This window comes from Pimephales promelas, chromosome 5 (assembly GCF_988280905.1).
Source record: "Pimephales promelas chromosome 5, fPimPro1.hap1.1, whole genome shotgun sequence".
Taxonomy (NCBI): Eukaryota; Metazoa; Chordata; class Actinopteri; order Cypriniformes; family Leuciscidae; genus Pimephales; species Pimephales promelas.
Genome location: NC_142773.1, coordinates 36,603,278 through 36,619,834, shown reverse-complemented (window position 1 = coordinate 36,619,834; position 16,557 = coordinate 36,603,278). Strand labels below are relative to the sequence as shown.

Here is a 16,557-nt window from a genome sequence, read left to right as displayed (position 1 = left end):
AAGACGTCCCAAGACGTCAGTTATCTGACTTCTTGGGGTGAGACTGTGTTATTCTGGCACACTATGGCTGCCGTCACATCATCCAGGTGATTCCACCCTTCTATATATAAAGCGTGGGGCCATTGGGTCTGTGAAAGCGCTATATAAATACGGTCCATTTACCATTTTAAAGCGCTTTGAGTACCCATGCAGAAACGTGCTATATAAATGTAACAAATTATTATTGTTATTATAACAAAGGTGTTTTGTTTCCCCCAATTTGGTTTTGATGTAACTTCTTCTGTGGGCACATCAGTATATCTAACCAAAATGGATTTTCCCTATCCGGATGAGTGTAAAAGGCATGTGCTCGTTTATTTCTCTGAGAGGAGAAGTGCTGGTAATTGAGTCCTCCTAATGGTTCAAGCTACACATGGCAGAGCTCTTTGATTACACTGAAGGGGCCGTTTAGCTGTTTGCACATTTAAGAGGATGACTGTGGATTGGAAAGCTGTACTGGTGACTCTCCTAGGGGAGATAAGAACAGATGCATCATTTCATCAGTCTGAATAGTCTGAATTCTCAGTGTGCTGATATTTATTCAATTCTGCTGCTTTAAATAACACGGTCAAACAACAAAAGGGACAGCGGGCTTGTGGGATAATGAACAAATCATAGATCACTTTTTTTGGTCCACATTATAGTAATGAGCTTTTAGAGTGGAAATGTGCATGGAAATAATGTCACCATGTAAAACATCTTCTAAAGTGCTTCTAAAAAATATTTAATTTCTTTAACCGGTTTACTGTCACCCTCATTTGTGAGCATAGATCAGAACTGAAATGGTTGTTATTCTTGAATGTGATTGTAATACAGAGATTATTTTAGAATGTCCTGAATAGGGGTGCAACTGTTCAAATTATCCATGGTTTGGTAACGGTTTTAGGGTCACGGTTTCGGTATGTGCTATGTTCATAATCAAACTACAAGCAACAACAAAAATAATTACAGTAGCAATAAATAAATCAGGTTATTTAAGTATCTAACAGTAGTTTTCAGGTACAGAAATTGAGTAAATTAGCTAATCAAATGTAAACCAACATTGCACACAATCTTCAATGTATAAATTATAAAGATAATTCAGTCAGGAGTCAAGAGCAGTAAGTGATTTCCCTGTCTTTTGATGTTTGATTAACGTTAAAAACACACAGACAGCAGGAATATTAGGCTGCTGTCACTTTAAGACATAATGAATGGTTATGGACTCTTATTGTGATATTCTGTTTTGTTTGGTTTAGTTATAGTTTAGTTTCCTTCGTTTATGATTATATCCTTGTTTGTTTCTATAGTTACCAATTATTCCCAATGGTGTCTTGTCTAGTTCTCCTTGTTTGGTTATGTCTTTTGTCAGTTATCGTGCTTAATTTACATGTGTAGTTTGCTATTGATTCCCATGAGTGTTCTCCTGTGTTATTCTCTGTGTTCATTAAATACTCTGGTTGTTATCTTTTGCATCTTGCGTTTGGTTTATAACCACACTCCATTACAATATTTTACAATATATAATTTGGACTCTAAAATTGCTAGAAAATCAAAGCCATGACTAACCAAGTAGTGTTCCATATTTTATAAAAGGTTTTAAAACCTGTTTCCATGGTGATGCATTATCCAATTTCAAAACGGTTTAAGTTTTCTGAATGATCCCTAATTTATGATGATTCTTAAAATATGTCATAAGAAAAAAGGCAATAATAAGCATGCAAAATACATTTTCTTATATCTTTCTTTTGATTTTGAATGTGAAATATAAATGAGACGCATAGTCTTATCAGATTTCATCAGATTAAGCCAGCTACCTTATGTTTTCTGAAGAGCATCAGTGAATTTCTGATGTCTTCACATAATTACAGCCACAATATATAAAGAAATAAATGCAAAAAAAAAGCACCCAGTGATTCATGAATTTCATTACTCCCTATTTTTATCTTGTCTCATCAGGTTATGATACATTATTTTAATCCAAGTGTTATCCGGTGTATTCTCCTGAGATGGGTCCGTTTGCTCGGCTTTGCCATCGTATATGGGACAGTGATTCTCAAATTGTACAGGTAAAATAATTCTGCCAACTTCAATATAAGAAAATATAAGTTTCAAAATAAAGTTATATAGAAATATTGTCTTTTTGAATTGAAGAGGGAAAGGATCACTAAACAAAGTAAACTCCTGCTGCATTTCACACACAAAAAAACATAATATTTTACTGTAAACGTAGATATTATCTGTCGAATTATGCTCTTACTGAAATCTACACGAGTGTTGCTAACTTATGTTTGTGTCTTCATACCTAGGGTTTTAAAAGTGTTCCTGTCACGCACTGCCCAGCGGATCCCTTATATGACCAGCTGGAGGGTTCTGCGTCTGCTCGCTGTGATTTTGCTGGTGGTTGTGTGGTTCCTAGTGGCCTGGACCTCAGCCGTATGCCAGAACCACGACACCCATCACGCCCTCATTGACATCGGTGTCACCCCAGACGGCCTACAGTTCAGCATGTGTCTGTTGGACAGCTGGGACTACATGATGGCTGCTGGTCAGTTCTTATTCTTATATTAATTCTACTTGAACCAGTATCAGAGAGTAAAATTCATACAGCAGCCCAAAAATGTAAACTGATTTCCATTGTGACCAGCAATCTACCAAGAGCAGTGCAAATTAAAAATAATGTGGCTTGGCAAACAATATGTTTGGGTAACAGATCCTTTTCATTGACTGCGTTTACATGCAGCCAATTACCCGTTCAAATAAACCGGGATATCACCAATAACTCGGTCGCGAACGGCCATGTAAACACCGGCAAAAACCCGAAAAATGCTTTTCTAACCCCTTTTCTAACCCGAATTTTTGGTCATGTAAACGCGTATCGGCATATCCCCATAGACTACGTTTACATGCAGCCAATAACCCGTTCAAAACCGGGATATTAGCAACAACCCGGTCGCGAACGCCCATGTAAACACCGGCAAAAAAAACTGAAAATGCTCATATCCCGGATTTTAAAAACCGCGATATTATACCTGGGGTACCCCTTTTCTAACCCAAATTTTTGGTCATGTAAACGCGTATCGGCATATCCCCATAGTGATTTGTGTTCTGTGCACGTTCTATTCGCAAGGAATCTTGGTCTTTTGAGTAGAGAAATTTCTCGGCGCATACAAAAATCCGCGTGCAGTATACCGGAAGTAAACATGGTGAGACGCAGCACAGCATACTTTTGGAGCGAGGTCAGTAATGTTACCAGCATCAAAGCACAAACAAAGGCGATCGTTATCTGCCCCGAACTATTCATTATCCGTGTGCTGCTGTTGTTGTTGTCTTTGGATACAGGAAGAAGAATCGGAAATGACGCATTTTGCGTCTTAAGTCTAGTCCGTACGTCTAGACGCTAACCGCGCGTCGCCGTTTACATCGGGATATTGCATTTCCATGTATACTGGAGAAACTCTCTCTGCTCACGCATGTAAACCAGTTATTCCTAATGTTTCAGAAACCCGAATAGTGACCTTAACCCGACCATAACCCGAAAATTGGCTGCATGTAAACGTAGTCATTGTTAATTTTTCACTGCATGTCTGTATTGAATCATGACAGTAGTTAATTTTTACGCCTATTGAGGGTTTGTGCTTGCGGAAACATTTTGTAGATCTGACCCTAAAACCATGAAAAAAAAATATTAATAGCATTTAAATGAGATGCAGATATTAAACATTAAATATATTCTTCAGCTGTGCTACCAACAGCCTCAGACAAGGGGCAAGAATGGCAAACTCTAAGGGTTACAGATGCAGCTTTGACAGAAGAGATGTAAGATGTATAATCTGATCATTTGAGTGTGGCCCGACAGCATTTAAGGCATGAGGGTGTGAGACGTGGCCAGTGATGCAGAGACAGTTGTCTTTGACAGCTTGAGTACCTTCTGCTTGCAGCATGAAGCACAGGAGGAACTGAAAACTGCCTTCAAAACTCATTCAATCTTTTCACGCACAAAGACATCCTGGGGTGTGTTTCCCAAAAGCATCGTTAGCCAACTATGATCGTAAGTTCCGTCGTTATCAGCATAGTTCAACAAGTCGGTGTTTCCCGAAACCGTTCATTCGCAAACAGCATCGCAAAGTTGTGTGGTTTGAACGACAGCTCTGGACCTGTGGTTAGAGGCATCGTTTCTATATTGCAACACATTTGGACGTAATAAATCCTTATCTTGAGCAAAATAAGCAAGTTGACAATCAGTACAACCGGTGTCTTTTATTTAAAATACATGCAAATGTAATTTACGTCTTTAAGTTTTTCAAAGGATTTGATGTAACGCGAAGAGTGCGCATGTGCGAACGTAATCTACTATGTAAGAACGAGCCAAATATTGAGTCTGGTAATAAAGCAAAACAACTGAGAACAAGTAGAAATAGTCCTCAGATGACATGTCTGTAATTTATATAAAACGAATCTAGCGTTAATTGGATCTCAAACAGTTTCATTAAAAGTATTTATTACTCCACCACGTGCGAAACCAACGTGGTTGAGCGATACTTTGCGACAGTGGGTTTCGCGAAACAGTCGTGACTAGCTAGTTAATTTCTCCAACGATGCATCATCCTATGGTAGTGAAGCAGCGAACTACGTCGTTGTACGGGAAACGCACCCCTGGCTTGTATCATTAGTGGTATTAACTAGCGATTTCTTTTTATTTATTAAATGCCCCCATTATTACGCTAAACAGTTTTTAGAGATAAAACTCTTTACATTCGATTATCATGAAAACAAATCTCCGAGAACGGTCGACTAGGTGCCAATGTTTTATTAGACGAAAGGTTCATTTTGCGCCGGGGTTCTCCTTTAAAATGGGAAAAAATAATATCAACTTCATTCAATTTGTTTTAGGTTGTCTCAAACGTCATTTTGAAGATGCACCATTGACTTTGGTTACTTTGAGTTATGTGGCAAAAGAGGGAGTTTCACATCTTTGAAATCACATCTTTTCAGCTGGCATTCCCATTCTTGACACACAAAATAATTAGTGACGGCACTGTCCTGTGTGTTGTGTTCCTCTTTTAGCGGAGTTCCTGTTCCTGTTGTGGGGCATCCATTTGTGCTATGCTGTAAGGAACGTCCCCTCCGCTTTCCACGAGCCTCGCTACTTGGCAGTCGCCATTTATAATGAACTCCTCATCTCTGCAATATTTCACATCATTAGGTGAGCAATGTGCATTAGTGATGAGTAACAGCAGAAGCATGATTAAGATGACATGCTTTCCATGTTTATTTATGAGACAGGCTGCTTTATGAGCAGAATGCAACACCATACTCGAGGAATAACACACGAGCTGAAATGCAAATGAAATACAAACTGATTTTTTAAAGGGTTTTCTTGTGAAAAGACTTCTAGCATCAGTGACGCAGACGGCCCATATGCAAATAAATGTTTAATAAGCCCCAAACAACAAGTGCAACGAATAAGTGTTTATACAGTGTGTCAGAACAAACACATTGCTTCACAAAGGACATTAATATCTTATTGTTTTCATTTGAGTAGCCTGATAAATTCATAATCTCTTTAAAGTAACAGGCCATCCAGATCCAACACAAGAGTATCAATAATGGACAAAAATCATCTAAACATATACATTTAATAAACCAATGAGCGGTGCATAAAACACAATTTTTAGCGGTATACGTCTACCCAAAAACCTTTAAAAACCAGAACGGAAATAACATAAGCAAAGGATAATACACATGGATAATCCGCATGGAGGCAAAGAATCACCCGACTCAAAGCAGAGACTGGAATGGTAAAAAAATGACAGATATTTCCCTAAGTTATTTTGTCTACAGGTCATTAAATCTAGAATTTTGCCTACTATAAATCAGACACAGAGATATTTGAATGAATCAGAGAGAGAGATTGTGCATGTGTGAATTACCTGGCTCTGAACGAAAACGCGTTGGCCTAGTACTTTTTGACCCTTTCTGCTATTGTAGTTTTTCAAGATGGCGGAACTACATGTAAGCCTCCGTGGACGTACCCGCCCATGTATATAAAGATAATAAACTCTCCGTTTACGAGAATAAGTCAGATAATTGGCAGAGGTATTTGTACACCATTGAGGACATTTATAATAAAAATATTTGATTTCAAATAATAAAATACATAAAAAAGTACACATCGTCCCTTTAAAGCGATTCTCTAATCTCTACAGCATGCCATTTCATTCCCTCAAGAGTGTCTAAATGTCAGTTACTACACCCACAAGAAATAGATTACCTGTTTTCTTTTTTAGAGAATGACAGTATAATACCCACATCTTATGAAACTCCAACCCACATCCACTTATATTTACCACAGCAGTCTTAAGAAAGCTTCTTAAAGTGAAGAATGTTCAGTGTATTCAAAACATTAAACACAAGGTCTATTGGTGTTATTTGTGACTGAATGAAATGATTATTACTAATAGTAATTTCATGTCTTCTACATTTTTAGTAGTGCACTTAGAAGTAAACCAGGCCGACATGCCGGAGGGGTTAAAAGCAGAAATGTGAAGCTTGTATTTTTGTTTAAGCACTAATATTAATTATTCAGTAAAAACCTGTTCATTATTTGAGCTGTGAAGTTATCTAAAGCTGTCCTTTTTGAGGTTGAAATACATGGTTGCACTTTTCGAGTACAGTATATGTAATTCCTAATAGAGTTTACTCCATGTAAACAGTTGTCTTTTGTGGGTAGTTTCCGAGTCTGAATCTGCTTTTCAGGTTTTGTGTTCTGTTTGATTTCTGTTCTAGTGTTTGCTGTTAGTTTGTTTATTTATTGGTTCTGGTCTCATCCGTTCCCTGCCTGTTTGTTTCCCTGGTTACTAATTCAGTGTATTTTGCCCCTCAGTTTCAGTTAATTTCTTGTATTGTTTAAATCATCTACACTCTAAAAAATGCTGGGTTGACCCAAATTTGGGTCAAATATGGACAAACCCAAATTGAAAATATAATTTAAACATTTAACCCAATGGCTGAGTTTGTCAATATTTGACCCAAAGATGGGTTAAAACAACTCAGCATTTTTTAGAGTGCAGTAATGCGTATGTGAAGTACTAGTCATTTGGAATTAAATTTAAAGTAATATATTTTTAATGTACTATTTTTAAATTGCAACTTCATCATAATACATTTTTAAATAATTACAAATATAGCCTTTTTAACATGACATACAAGTTTCAATTTTAGTTTACCTTAAATATATATTTTAAATTATATAATACATTTTATATAATTGCAGTTTACATGCAATTAAGTGTCCTAATAGAATTACATTACAAAGTATATTATTTCCGCAATAAGTACTCGCCTCAAAAAAGTATGCTAAAGTGTACTATTTTCACAAGGGACGTCACATCCATTTTGGCCGTTAGCATGCTTAAGTTACCGGGTCTATTAGTGGCTCTATGACACACATCTACAGTTTTCTGATATCGTCATACAGTGTGACATTAAATTGCAAATTTGAAGGGATTTGTTTAACATGAATTGCAGGTGTTTTGTGTAACCATTCCCCCTAAAAATGAATAAAAGTTGACTGGGCCCCAATTAGAATGTAAAACTTGCGTCGCATCAGCAGAACTTTGCACTTAACTTGTAAAAAGAAGGTGAAGACAGCTGGTCTCAGCTAAATGACAAGCATCGTGAATACAGCACTGATAAGCCACTTGAGAGAAGGCTCATAAAATATGTCTGCTGTGGACAGCTCGCGCATTAAACTACTAAGGCTTAAAATAAACCCGTTCACCCTGTTACGGTCTGCCATCTTTCAGACTGCTCTGTTGCTCCTTAATTTCACTCTTTGACCACACGTTCCTCGAGTGGGGGTTCTCAACTAGTAGGTCACCACACAAAAACAGGTCACATGTTGTGTTCAGGTGATATCAGAATTGAATGTAAATGGGTTGAGTGCATATAAACACCATCATGAAATCATAATCACCAGTGCCTTAATCTTTAATATGCCCATCAAGTGGAGTTGGAATAATTATAACTACGAGATCCGAACACATGAATGAGCAAAGTCATATTTAAGAATGGGAAACTTAAAATTCTAGATGATACACAAGTTGTGGCATAGCCATATGGATTAAAAATAGCAGACACACTTATAATGTAGATAATATAGTATATTTATAATCTATATAGAGCAATTAGCACTCAACTTTCAACAGTGGTAATGATCATTTCTTCATAAGTATGAACTTGAATGCAATGCAATGCAGCATTAGGTCTGCTCTGATAGGGACACAGTCAGTAGGGAAACAATGCTAAATGCAAATAGCCATATGCATGTGAATAGTTACAATAAGCTCAACAATGTTTAAAAATCTATATGAACTGTGCATTTCTCATATTCAGCATTCAGCTTCACTTGTAGTTTGACTTTGTTGAACATAATATGCTTTTTCATTGAATTATTAGCTGCCAACAGCATAAAACCATCAATAAACACTGCATTGATATGATAATGTGATAATTGGCTGTGCACTTCTCATGCTCAGAACCTTAATAACATATTTGGCTCAGTGTTTGTTGTTTTATGCATTAGTCTATTAAAATGTGTTTCCATTTACAAAAATGTCAATATTCAGCATTTGTCATGTTAATAATATTGCATATTTTTGGGTCTATGCAGTTAATATATATATTTTTTTATTAAAATTTAAGGATTTTTTTTGTACAATAAACCATTTTGGTAGAGCGTTGGAGTACTAACTTGCAGAGTAAAAATACACTGCCATTATTTATGATGGAGGTATCATAGTGCCTTGTCATTTTATTAGAATATGTTTCTCCTCACTCTCGTTATTTGTCTGCAACCCCTGCTGGTTCTAGCAGATAAGCTCTGTTTGTCTGGAAAGTGATGATTTGATGCTTTGCCAAAGCAGATTTTGAAAGGCGGTGTGATCTAATGAGCATGAATTTCATAACTCATGCGCAACGGAGGAGCGGTGACCTCCATTACCCCTACAACATCACCAGGATACTTAACCCTGTGGATTAAACAGTGTTTAAATAAACAGAACAAACCCTTAGATGCCACGCTACTTTCAATTACATTTGCCCTCATTATGCTGTTTGAAGCTCTATTTTGTGATATTTGCTCCAGATCCATCATTTAGTTTTGATCTGCCATTAAAAAAAAAAAGTCAGGGGAACAGCGTAGGTATGGTTGGAGTTGAAGTGAAATCTTTTCTTGGCACCTTAACAAGCATTTGTCTCATCTACAGGTTCTCTCTTGGCACTGGGCTACATCCAGACTGGATGCTAATATTATTTTTCGTCCATACGCACCTGACAGTGACAGTTACTTTGGGATTACTTCTCATTCCAAAGGTGATTATTATCCTTGTCCTTAAATCTATAGAATATAGAATAGAAATCTATTGAACAGCTTGTGGTTATGTTTTAAATGAAATATTCATAGTTTGTTTCATCCTTCACTGCAGTTCTTGTTCACTGGAACTCATGCCCGGGAGGATATAGCCACAGAGGCGTATGAAGAAGAGCTGGATATGGGTCACTCAGGCTCATGTCTGAACAGCAGCATAACATCAGCCTGGAGTGAGCACAGTCTGGACCCTGAAGACATTAGGGTAAGACCTCTTTACTGGCCCTTGATCATTACACATGCATATTGGGTTTCTATGTTTTATGGGAACTTTCAAGTGTGGCTGTGCCCGTGATCAGTGCCCTGAGTTGCGCTTTGGGTGACTGGAGTTCGAATCCCAGCTCTTGGCCCTTTCCAATCCTGTTTTCCACTTCACTTCCTCTCCACTTTCTATTATACTATCTAATAAAGGCAAAAACACCCAAATATAATCTTAAGAAAATTATCTTTTTATTGGGATAGTCCACATAAAAATTAGGGCTGTCAAACGATTAATCATGATTAATCGCATCCAAAATAAAAGTTTGTGTTTACATAATATATGTGGGTGCACTGTGTATAATTATTTTATATATATATATAAATACACACATGCGTGTATATATTTAAGACATATTTTCATGTATATACTGTATATAGATTTATATATAATTTATATTATATGTAAATATAAATATTTTATTTTATAAATAATATTTTTTTCTTAAATATACATGCATGTGTGTGTATTTATATACAAAATAACACAGTGCACCCACATATATTATGTAAACACAAACTTTTATTTTGGATGCGATTAATCACGATTAATCGTTTGACAGCCCAAAAAAATAAAAAAAATAATTATCAGATGATTTATTCACCCTCAAGTATAGGTGTGTATGTCTGTCTTCTTTCAGACGAACACAGTCATATTTAAAAATAGCATCGCTCTTACAAACTTTACAATGGTAGTGAATGGCAGTCCTGATTTTGTATTCCAAAAAGTGCATCCATCCATCATAAAAGTAATCCATACAACTCTAGGGGGTTAATAAAGACCTTCTGAAGCAAAAACATCCATATTTAAAACTTTATAGACTAAAATAACTAGCTTCCGGCAGACCATCTACACAAGTTGACTTACGCCAAAAGAGTAACCCCTGATGTGATGTATGAAGTAGGATGTAGGATGTAGGAGTATTGTAAGTTGACACCTCTCGCGGTTTAAAATAATAGGGCTGGGCAAAAAACTCTTCTCTTATATCTAAAGCCTCAGACAAAAATTCTTGTTTTAGACTTGTTTTAAAAAATTCGTAACCATGTTTTATTTTAAACTATCGTCTGCACTTTTGCATTCACATAAATCATGGGGTGATTTTTCAAGTTTTCAATATTTTAATTAAGTTGTTCTTCTACACAAGTAGGACAATCTTGATTATGCAGTTTGTGTGTGTGTGTGTGTGTGTTCTTTGCCTTTGTCAGGAGGAGCTCAAGAAACTCTATTCCCAACTGGAGATCTATAAAAGAAAGAAGATGCTGGCTAATAACCCTCACTTACAGAAAAAACGCAGTTCCAAGAGGGGACTTGGACGGACACTTATGCGCCGTATCACAGAAATACCTGAGACGGTGAGTCGCCAGTACAGCCGAGAAGATCGAGATGGAAGTGACCATGGGAGTAACAGAGGCACCCTGAGGAGAAACCCCTTTGACCCGTCTCACTCTGGGAAGTCAAGGGAAGAATCGCTAAAGAGCAAGATGTTCTCACTGAAGAGATCTCATAGCTATGACCATACACATGACCAAGGTGGGGAAACCGACAGGGTGCCTGAAGATAAAATGGAGAACTCTACTACTGAGGCTTCTCTGCTTGACACCTTGATGGGCCGGAGGTCCAACAAGAAGAACCATGAGGTGCCAAAGGTTGAGTTAGCTGAATCTACCGAGTCAGTGCCCTTAGTGTGCAAGTCCGCCAGTGCACATAATTTAGCACCAGAAAAAAAATCTGCACATCTTCGGACCTCTATGTTACAGAAGTCACTGTCTGTCATTACTAGTGCCAAAGAAAGGACACTGGGCATTGCAGGGAAGACTCACAGTGTGGAAGATGCCAGTAAAAAGGGTCTTAAAGCAAGGGACAGCACAGCAATTTCAGAAGTCAATGAATCCCCAATGAATGAGTGTTTTCCAAAAATGATCATCAGCCAGTCGGTTGAGTACACCAAAACGCCTAGTAAGATGGGCATCATGAAGCAGCAGGTGAGCGGCAGTCAGCCCTCCATTTGTTCTGAACCAGGGAAGAGCAAGGACCTGTACGACCTCTCTGAGGTGTGCCCTTGGGAAATGGAGGAGTTACCCACTCCATCGGAGGGAAGGGCCCAAAAGCATGTTTCCATTGCCCCCTCTGAAACCAACACGATCCATGGGAGCAGTGCAAAAGCTGGACACAAGTCTCAACACAAACAAAAAGGTTTGGGCCAATCTCCGTCAAATCGCCGTCGCTCCAGAGATAAGACTGGGGACAGGGATGAAGGGAGGAAACCTAAATCACCTCTCAACCTCACTGCCCACAAAGACGCCAGTCCATGGAACTTCGAAGATCCATCGGCCCAACAAATGGAGCCTGTAGGACTATCCCCTGAGAGAACAAGACGCAAGAAAAGTGTCACACCCACAGATGGAAAGCCCAGGATGGTCCTCTCAGATATCTCAAAGTCCACTGGAAGCCTCTTACAGCCTCCAGCTCTCATGGTGGATATCTGCCCTTGGGATTATGATCCCCCTCTGTCCCCCAACAAGGACAAGACTTCCAGCCCCACACACCATTCAAAGAGAAGAGATTCTTGCTCGAAAAGAAAAGGATCCTGCTCTTCCAAAGAGAAAGCAAAGGATAAAGAGGATGATAAACGAAGGTCCAAGAGCAAGGAGCGGAGAAGCTCCTCAAGCAAACCCTCTGAGAGACGACGCACAAGCCAATCATCAGAGGGAGACCAAGCTGCCATGGTGGCATCTGGCAGGAGAAGGAGCTCTACTAGAGAGACCGCCATCAGCAGCAGTAAACGTCCCGACGTTTGCCCCTGGGAGACAGAGCCATTGCCAAGTGTTACCTCAAATGATAAGCACACACCAACAACACAAACACCGTCCTCTTACCTCAACATGGCTGATGTTTGTCCATGGGACTTTGATGAGAATTTGTCAGGAAAGAGTGCCTAACACAATACTCACAAAACTAGATCACTGCAGTAGGATTTCTGAGATGACAGATTCTCTGTTTGAAAGGCCTGTTCACACCAAGAAAGTTAACTGTAACAATTGGCTTCCACACCAACACCTAATGATAACATTCTGTGTAAGATGTGCGAGTGCTGCAGTTATGTCACCTGATGCTTTAAATACTCCAGCTCCTTAAAATCGGGTGGATTCAGACAATTGTTTATCAGCTGGGGGGAAAATTGTTCTTAAAGTGATTCCAATATCATTCCTCTGTCGTTAATGTTCTAGCTCTGATCATTGATATTATCATAGAATTTGAACAATGATTCAAACTTTATAGGTATCATTGTAGTTATTGTTCTTGGTGTGCATGGGCCTTTAGCCTTATGTTTGCACTTATTTACTTAAAGTTTTCAATATATTTGCATACATAACAAGTAAAACACTTTCTCAAGTTTTGTTTATGTAAAAAAAAATGATTTGCAAATTGTTTTCAATTGAAATTAAACCACAGTGCCTTGCAAAAGTGTTCAAACCCCTTTAATTTTCATTTTCAAGCTTGATATTTTTATGCATTCGTTTTAGAGCCCGACCGATAAAGGATTTTGAAGTCCGATACCGATACAAATATTTATTGGTTTTAAAATCCGATATTCCGATATATCGGCCGATATATTTTCTTAATTATTATTTCAGAAAAGCACAACAAATTGTACATACATTTTCAATATAACAGGCCAAGGAGAGATGATACGTCTCATTGCTATAACTGTCACGCGCTATCAAAGAAATACTTCAGTCACATTGTCGAAAGTTAAAAGGACTACACTGTAACAACAATGTAACTATTACTAGCTAATTCTGTTTCATTCTCGGCTTATTTAACAGCAGCAAAACTGGACATGATAGTCACAAATTTTGTTAAAATATTCATTATCAAAATATGATACAAAATATTCATTTATCAGCCATTATAACTGCCGATACCGATAATTTGGAAAATGCCAAATATCGGCCGATAATATCGGCCTGCCAATATATCGGTCTGGCTCTAATTAGTTTGTCAATATTTTTATTTTAAGTTTTTAATTCAGCAAATGACAGACTTCATTTTAAGGGTTTGAATACCTTCACAAGGCACAGTTGGAAAGAGTGGGGTAAGATGAGACCCCACGCTGGATAATTTAAGGTTTAATATTTGGCTTTTTGTGATGGAATTGAGCACATTATCATAACCCTAGCTGTCACTCTTTTTACTCCAGTAAATAATTCTCAGGGCAGGCTTATTATTCATCAATTTTGAAGGTCAATGTGTAGTTATAATTGTTGTATAGACATCATTGTATAGTCTGGCTTTATGGTATATCTCCACTATCATTTCCCAGGAAAAAGGTTGTTCAAATAACTTGATACAAGTTTTAACTATAGGTATTTGAAACCAACATTTTACCAGAAAACAAGCATTTGTGTAACTGATTTAAAATATAGCCCTTGCAATGTTCCCATGTGGTGACAAATCTGCATATCATACAAGTTGTGGACTTGGTTGATGTATCAGTAAATTGGCTAAATATTAACATTGAAATACTTACTACTGTGTGGGGGAAATTGCTTTAAGGCAATTTGAGCTTGTAAGAGATAATTTTTCAATGGCCCAAAATGCTCTCATCAAATCAATTATTATTAGTTGTGCTGACATATTAAAACTGGCTCGTCTTACCCCATTCTTGCCTATGTTTTAAAATCAATTGTAAATCACTAAAATATACAAAACATTTATTTACAACTTTTCTGAATAACAAAATTCACCTTGTGCCCACTTGAAGTAAGAGTGATGGACAATTCTAATATCTGTCTTTTAAAAATGGCCTACATCTTTTATTTGATCAGATATACCCAATGAATGGTAAAGACCAGACAACTGTACACCAGCAGTTTGAGATTTAAATCAGTTGTTTCATCATTCTCTGTAAAGCATTTTCCTCAGTGAACTGCATGAATGCAAGTAAAACCAAGCTATTTTTTAAAATCTATGTTGAATATTAACAGTGAACTACAGTTCAAAGCATTTGTTTGACCATTGCATGGGCACACCTATCTGTTGCATTGTTGTCGGTACAGAGTTGTTTTTCCATTTTACAGAAACCTTCTTCTGTTCTGTTGTGATTTGTATCAGTATCAACTATTAAGTGATGTCACCCTATTGGTGATTGTTGCATCAGTGTTTACAAAGTCACATTGGCTCTTGCATGACAGTAAGTAGGTCTGTCTTTTTACTGCACATAAAATTCCTAATCAGCAGGAGTGTTGTGAGTCTATTAAATATCTCAAAGCAAAGATATATTCATAACTTCAACGTTATGCAGTTGTTATGCCCAATAGTGATCCACCGTGCAACATTTCTACTGTAAATATATATTGTGTGCTTCTTTGTGATAGCATGTACATACAATACTTCCTGCAATAAACATATCGTGTTCTGATTTTACTGGTTGGCCTCATGATCCTCACCATACGCTTATATTATGATGTTTTTAATCATATCATCTGTGCAACCACAAACCACCCCTGAATGAAACTCTCACCACATGAAAGAGCGGGGCATAGAGTTTCAATGAACAGCCTAATGTTGCCATTTTGAAACAACCAAAGTGGTTGAATTAACTTTTTTTTCATTGTAGATTTATTCAAACACACAGTATATTAAAGTGTTGGTTGAGTATGATTTTACTTTTTTAACTTTAGTTTGTTTATAATGTATATTATAATGTATATGGTATATTATATATAATGTAAATGGATATCTGCCAACTCTTTATTGTGATGATCCTCAAACATTTTACTGACTATAATTAACTTTGCAACTACATGTCAACATATTCTATCCCTAACCCTACCAGTCTACTACTACTAACACTCTAGATGTACAAGTAGGCACAATGTTACTTATACTCAACTGAATGTGTTAAAGGGACCATCCAAAAACAAAAAAACTTATTTCTAGGATTCATAAAAAGCAGTATCATCTCTAATGTAAAAAAAATGTCCATTTAAAAGCAGTATTTCTCCATATTTAGCATAGCATGTTAGTTGCACTAAGCAAGCACCATTCTTTTGAATTAAGAAATACAGTAATGCCAGACCACCCCTCTCCCCCACCCCAACTACAGAATATCAAAAGAAAATGATAAAGAGTACAGCATCCTCAAGCTCACAATCTTCTTATAAACACAACACATTACATTACATATATTACCTAGTTGTTTTCAACATTATCCAGTTCATACTATGATATGAACCCAATACACGCATGCATGGAAATGTGTAATAGAAGACATGGGCAAATCAAATGCATGAAATCCTTCGTTGATAAACTGAGGAGCGTGGAAAAACCATGGAAAAACATGATTTAAGCGCAGTTTGTTTCAAGTTAAAAGAAAAAGTTACGCTGCCTCCTTGTGGACAAACTCCTAAAGCTCTTCAACAGTTGGCATGACTGAGAAAGAAGTGCCATTATGAGAAATGGATTATAATGTTAAATATAAATGCTAGCAAACGAGATGGTCAACAGCCTATTAAAATGTTCAAATAATCAGTTCATAAAATGAGGACATTCAATATATTAACATGAGTCATTCAGCACATTTAATCGACAAAACACAACCATGCTATACAGTGGAGAAAATAATTATCTGAAAATAATTATCCCCTGCTGATTTTGTAAGTGTCTTAGTGGCACTGTGACAACCACAGTAGGTCTAACTTACAGGCATAATGACAATATGATATTAATAAATACCACTTACCATTTATAAGTTAAATGGACTTCGTTGACGACAATGATTAGCAGGTTGGTAAGACACTTGAGCTCATCCAGGCCTCGGGACTGCCGAACAGAAGTTGGTATCGAC

At 37.2% G+C, this 16,557-nt stretch overlaps 1 protein-coding gene across 1 annotated transcript in view; it reads left to right on the top strand.

Moving 5' to 3' along the window:
- The window catches only part of gpr158b (G protein-coupled receptor 158b), a 42,541-nt gene extending 27,407 nt beyond the window's left edge, over nt 1–15,134 (top strand). Inside the window, exons 6-11 of the mRNA XM_039677499.2 lie at nt 1,978–2,087; nt 2,328–2,566; nt 5,086–5,224; nt 9,288–9,393; nt 9,507–9,653; nt 10,913–15,134. Of these exons, the coding sequence (XP_039533433.2) occupies nt 1,978–2,087; nt 2,328–2,566; nt 5,086–5,224; nt 9,288–9,393; nt 9,507–9,653; nt 10,913–12,646 (2,475 nt within the window). The 3' untranslated portion in view covers nt 12,647–15,134. The remainder of the gene's footprint in view (nt 1–1,977; nt 2,088–2,327; nt 2,567–5,085; nt 5,225–9,287; nt 9,394–9,506; nt 9,654–10,912) is intronic.
- The last annotated feature ends 1,423 nt before the right edge of the window (nt 15,135–16,557 follow it).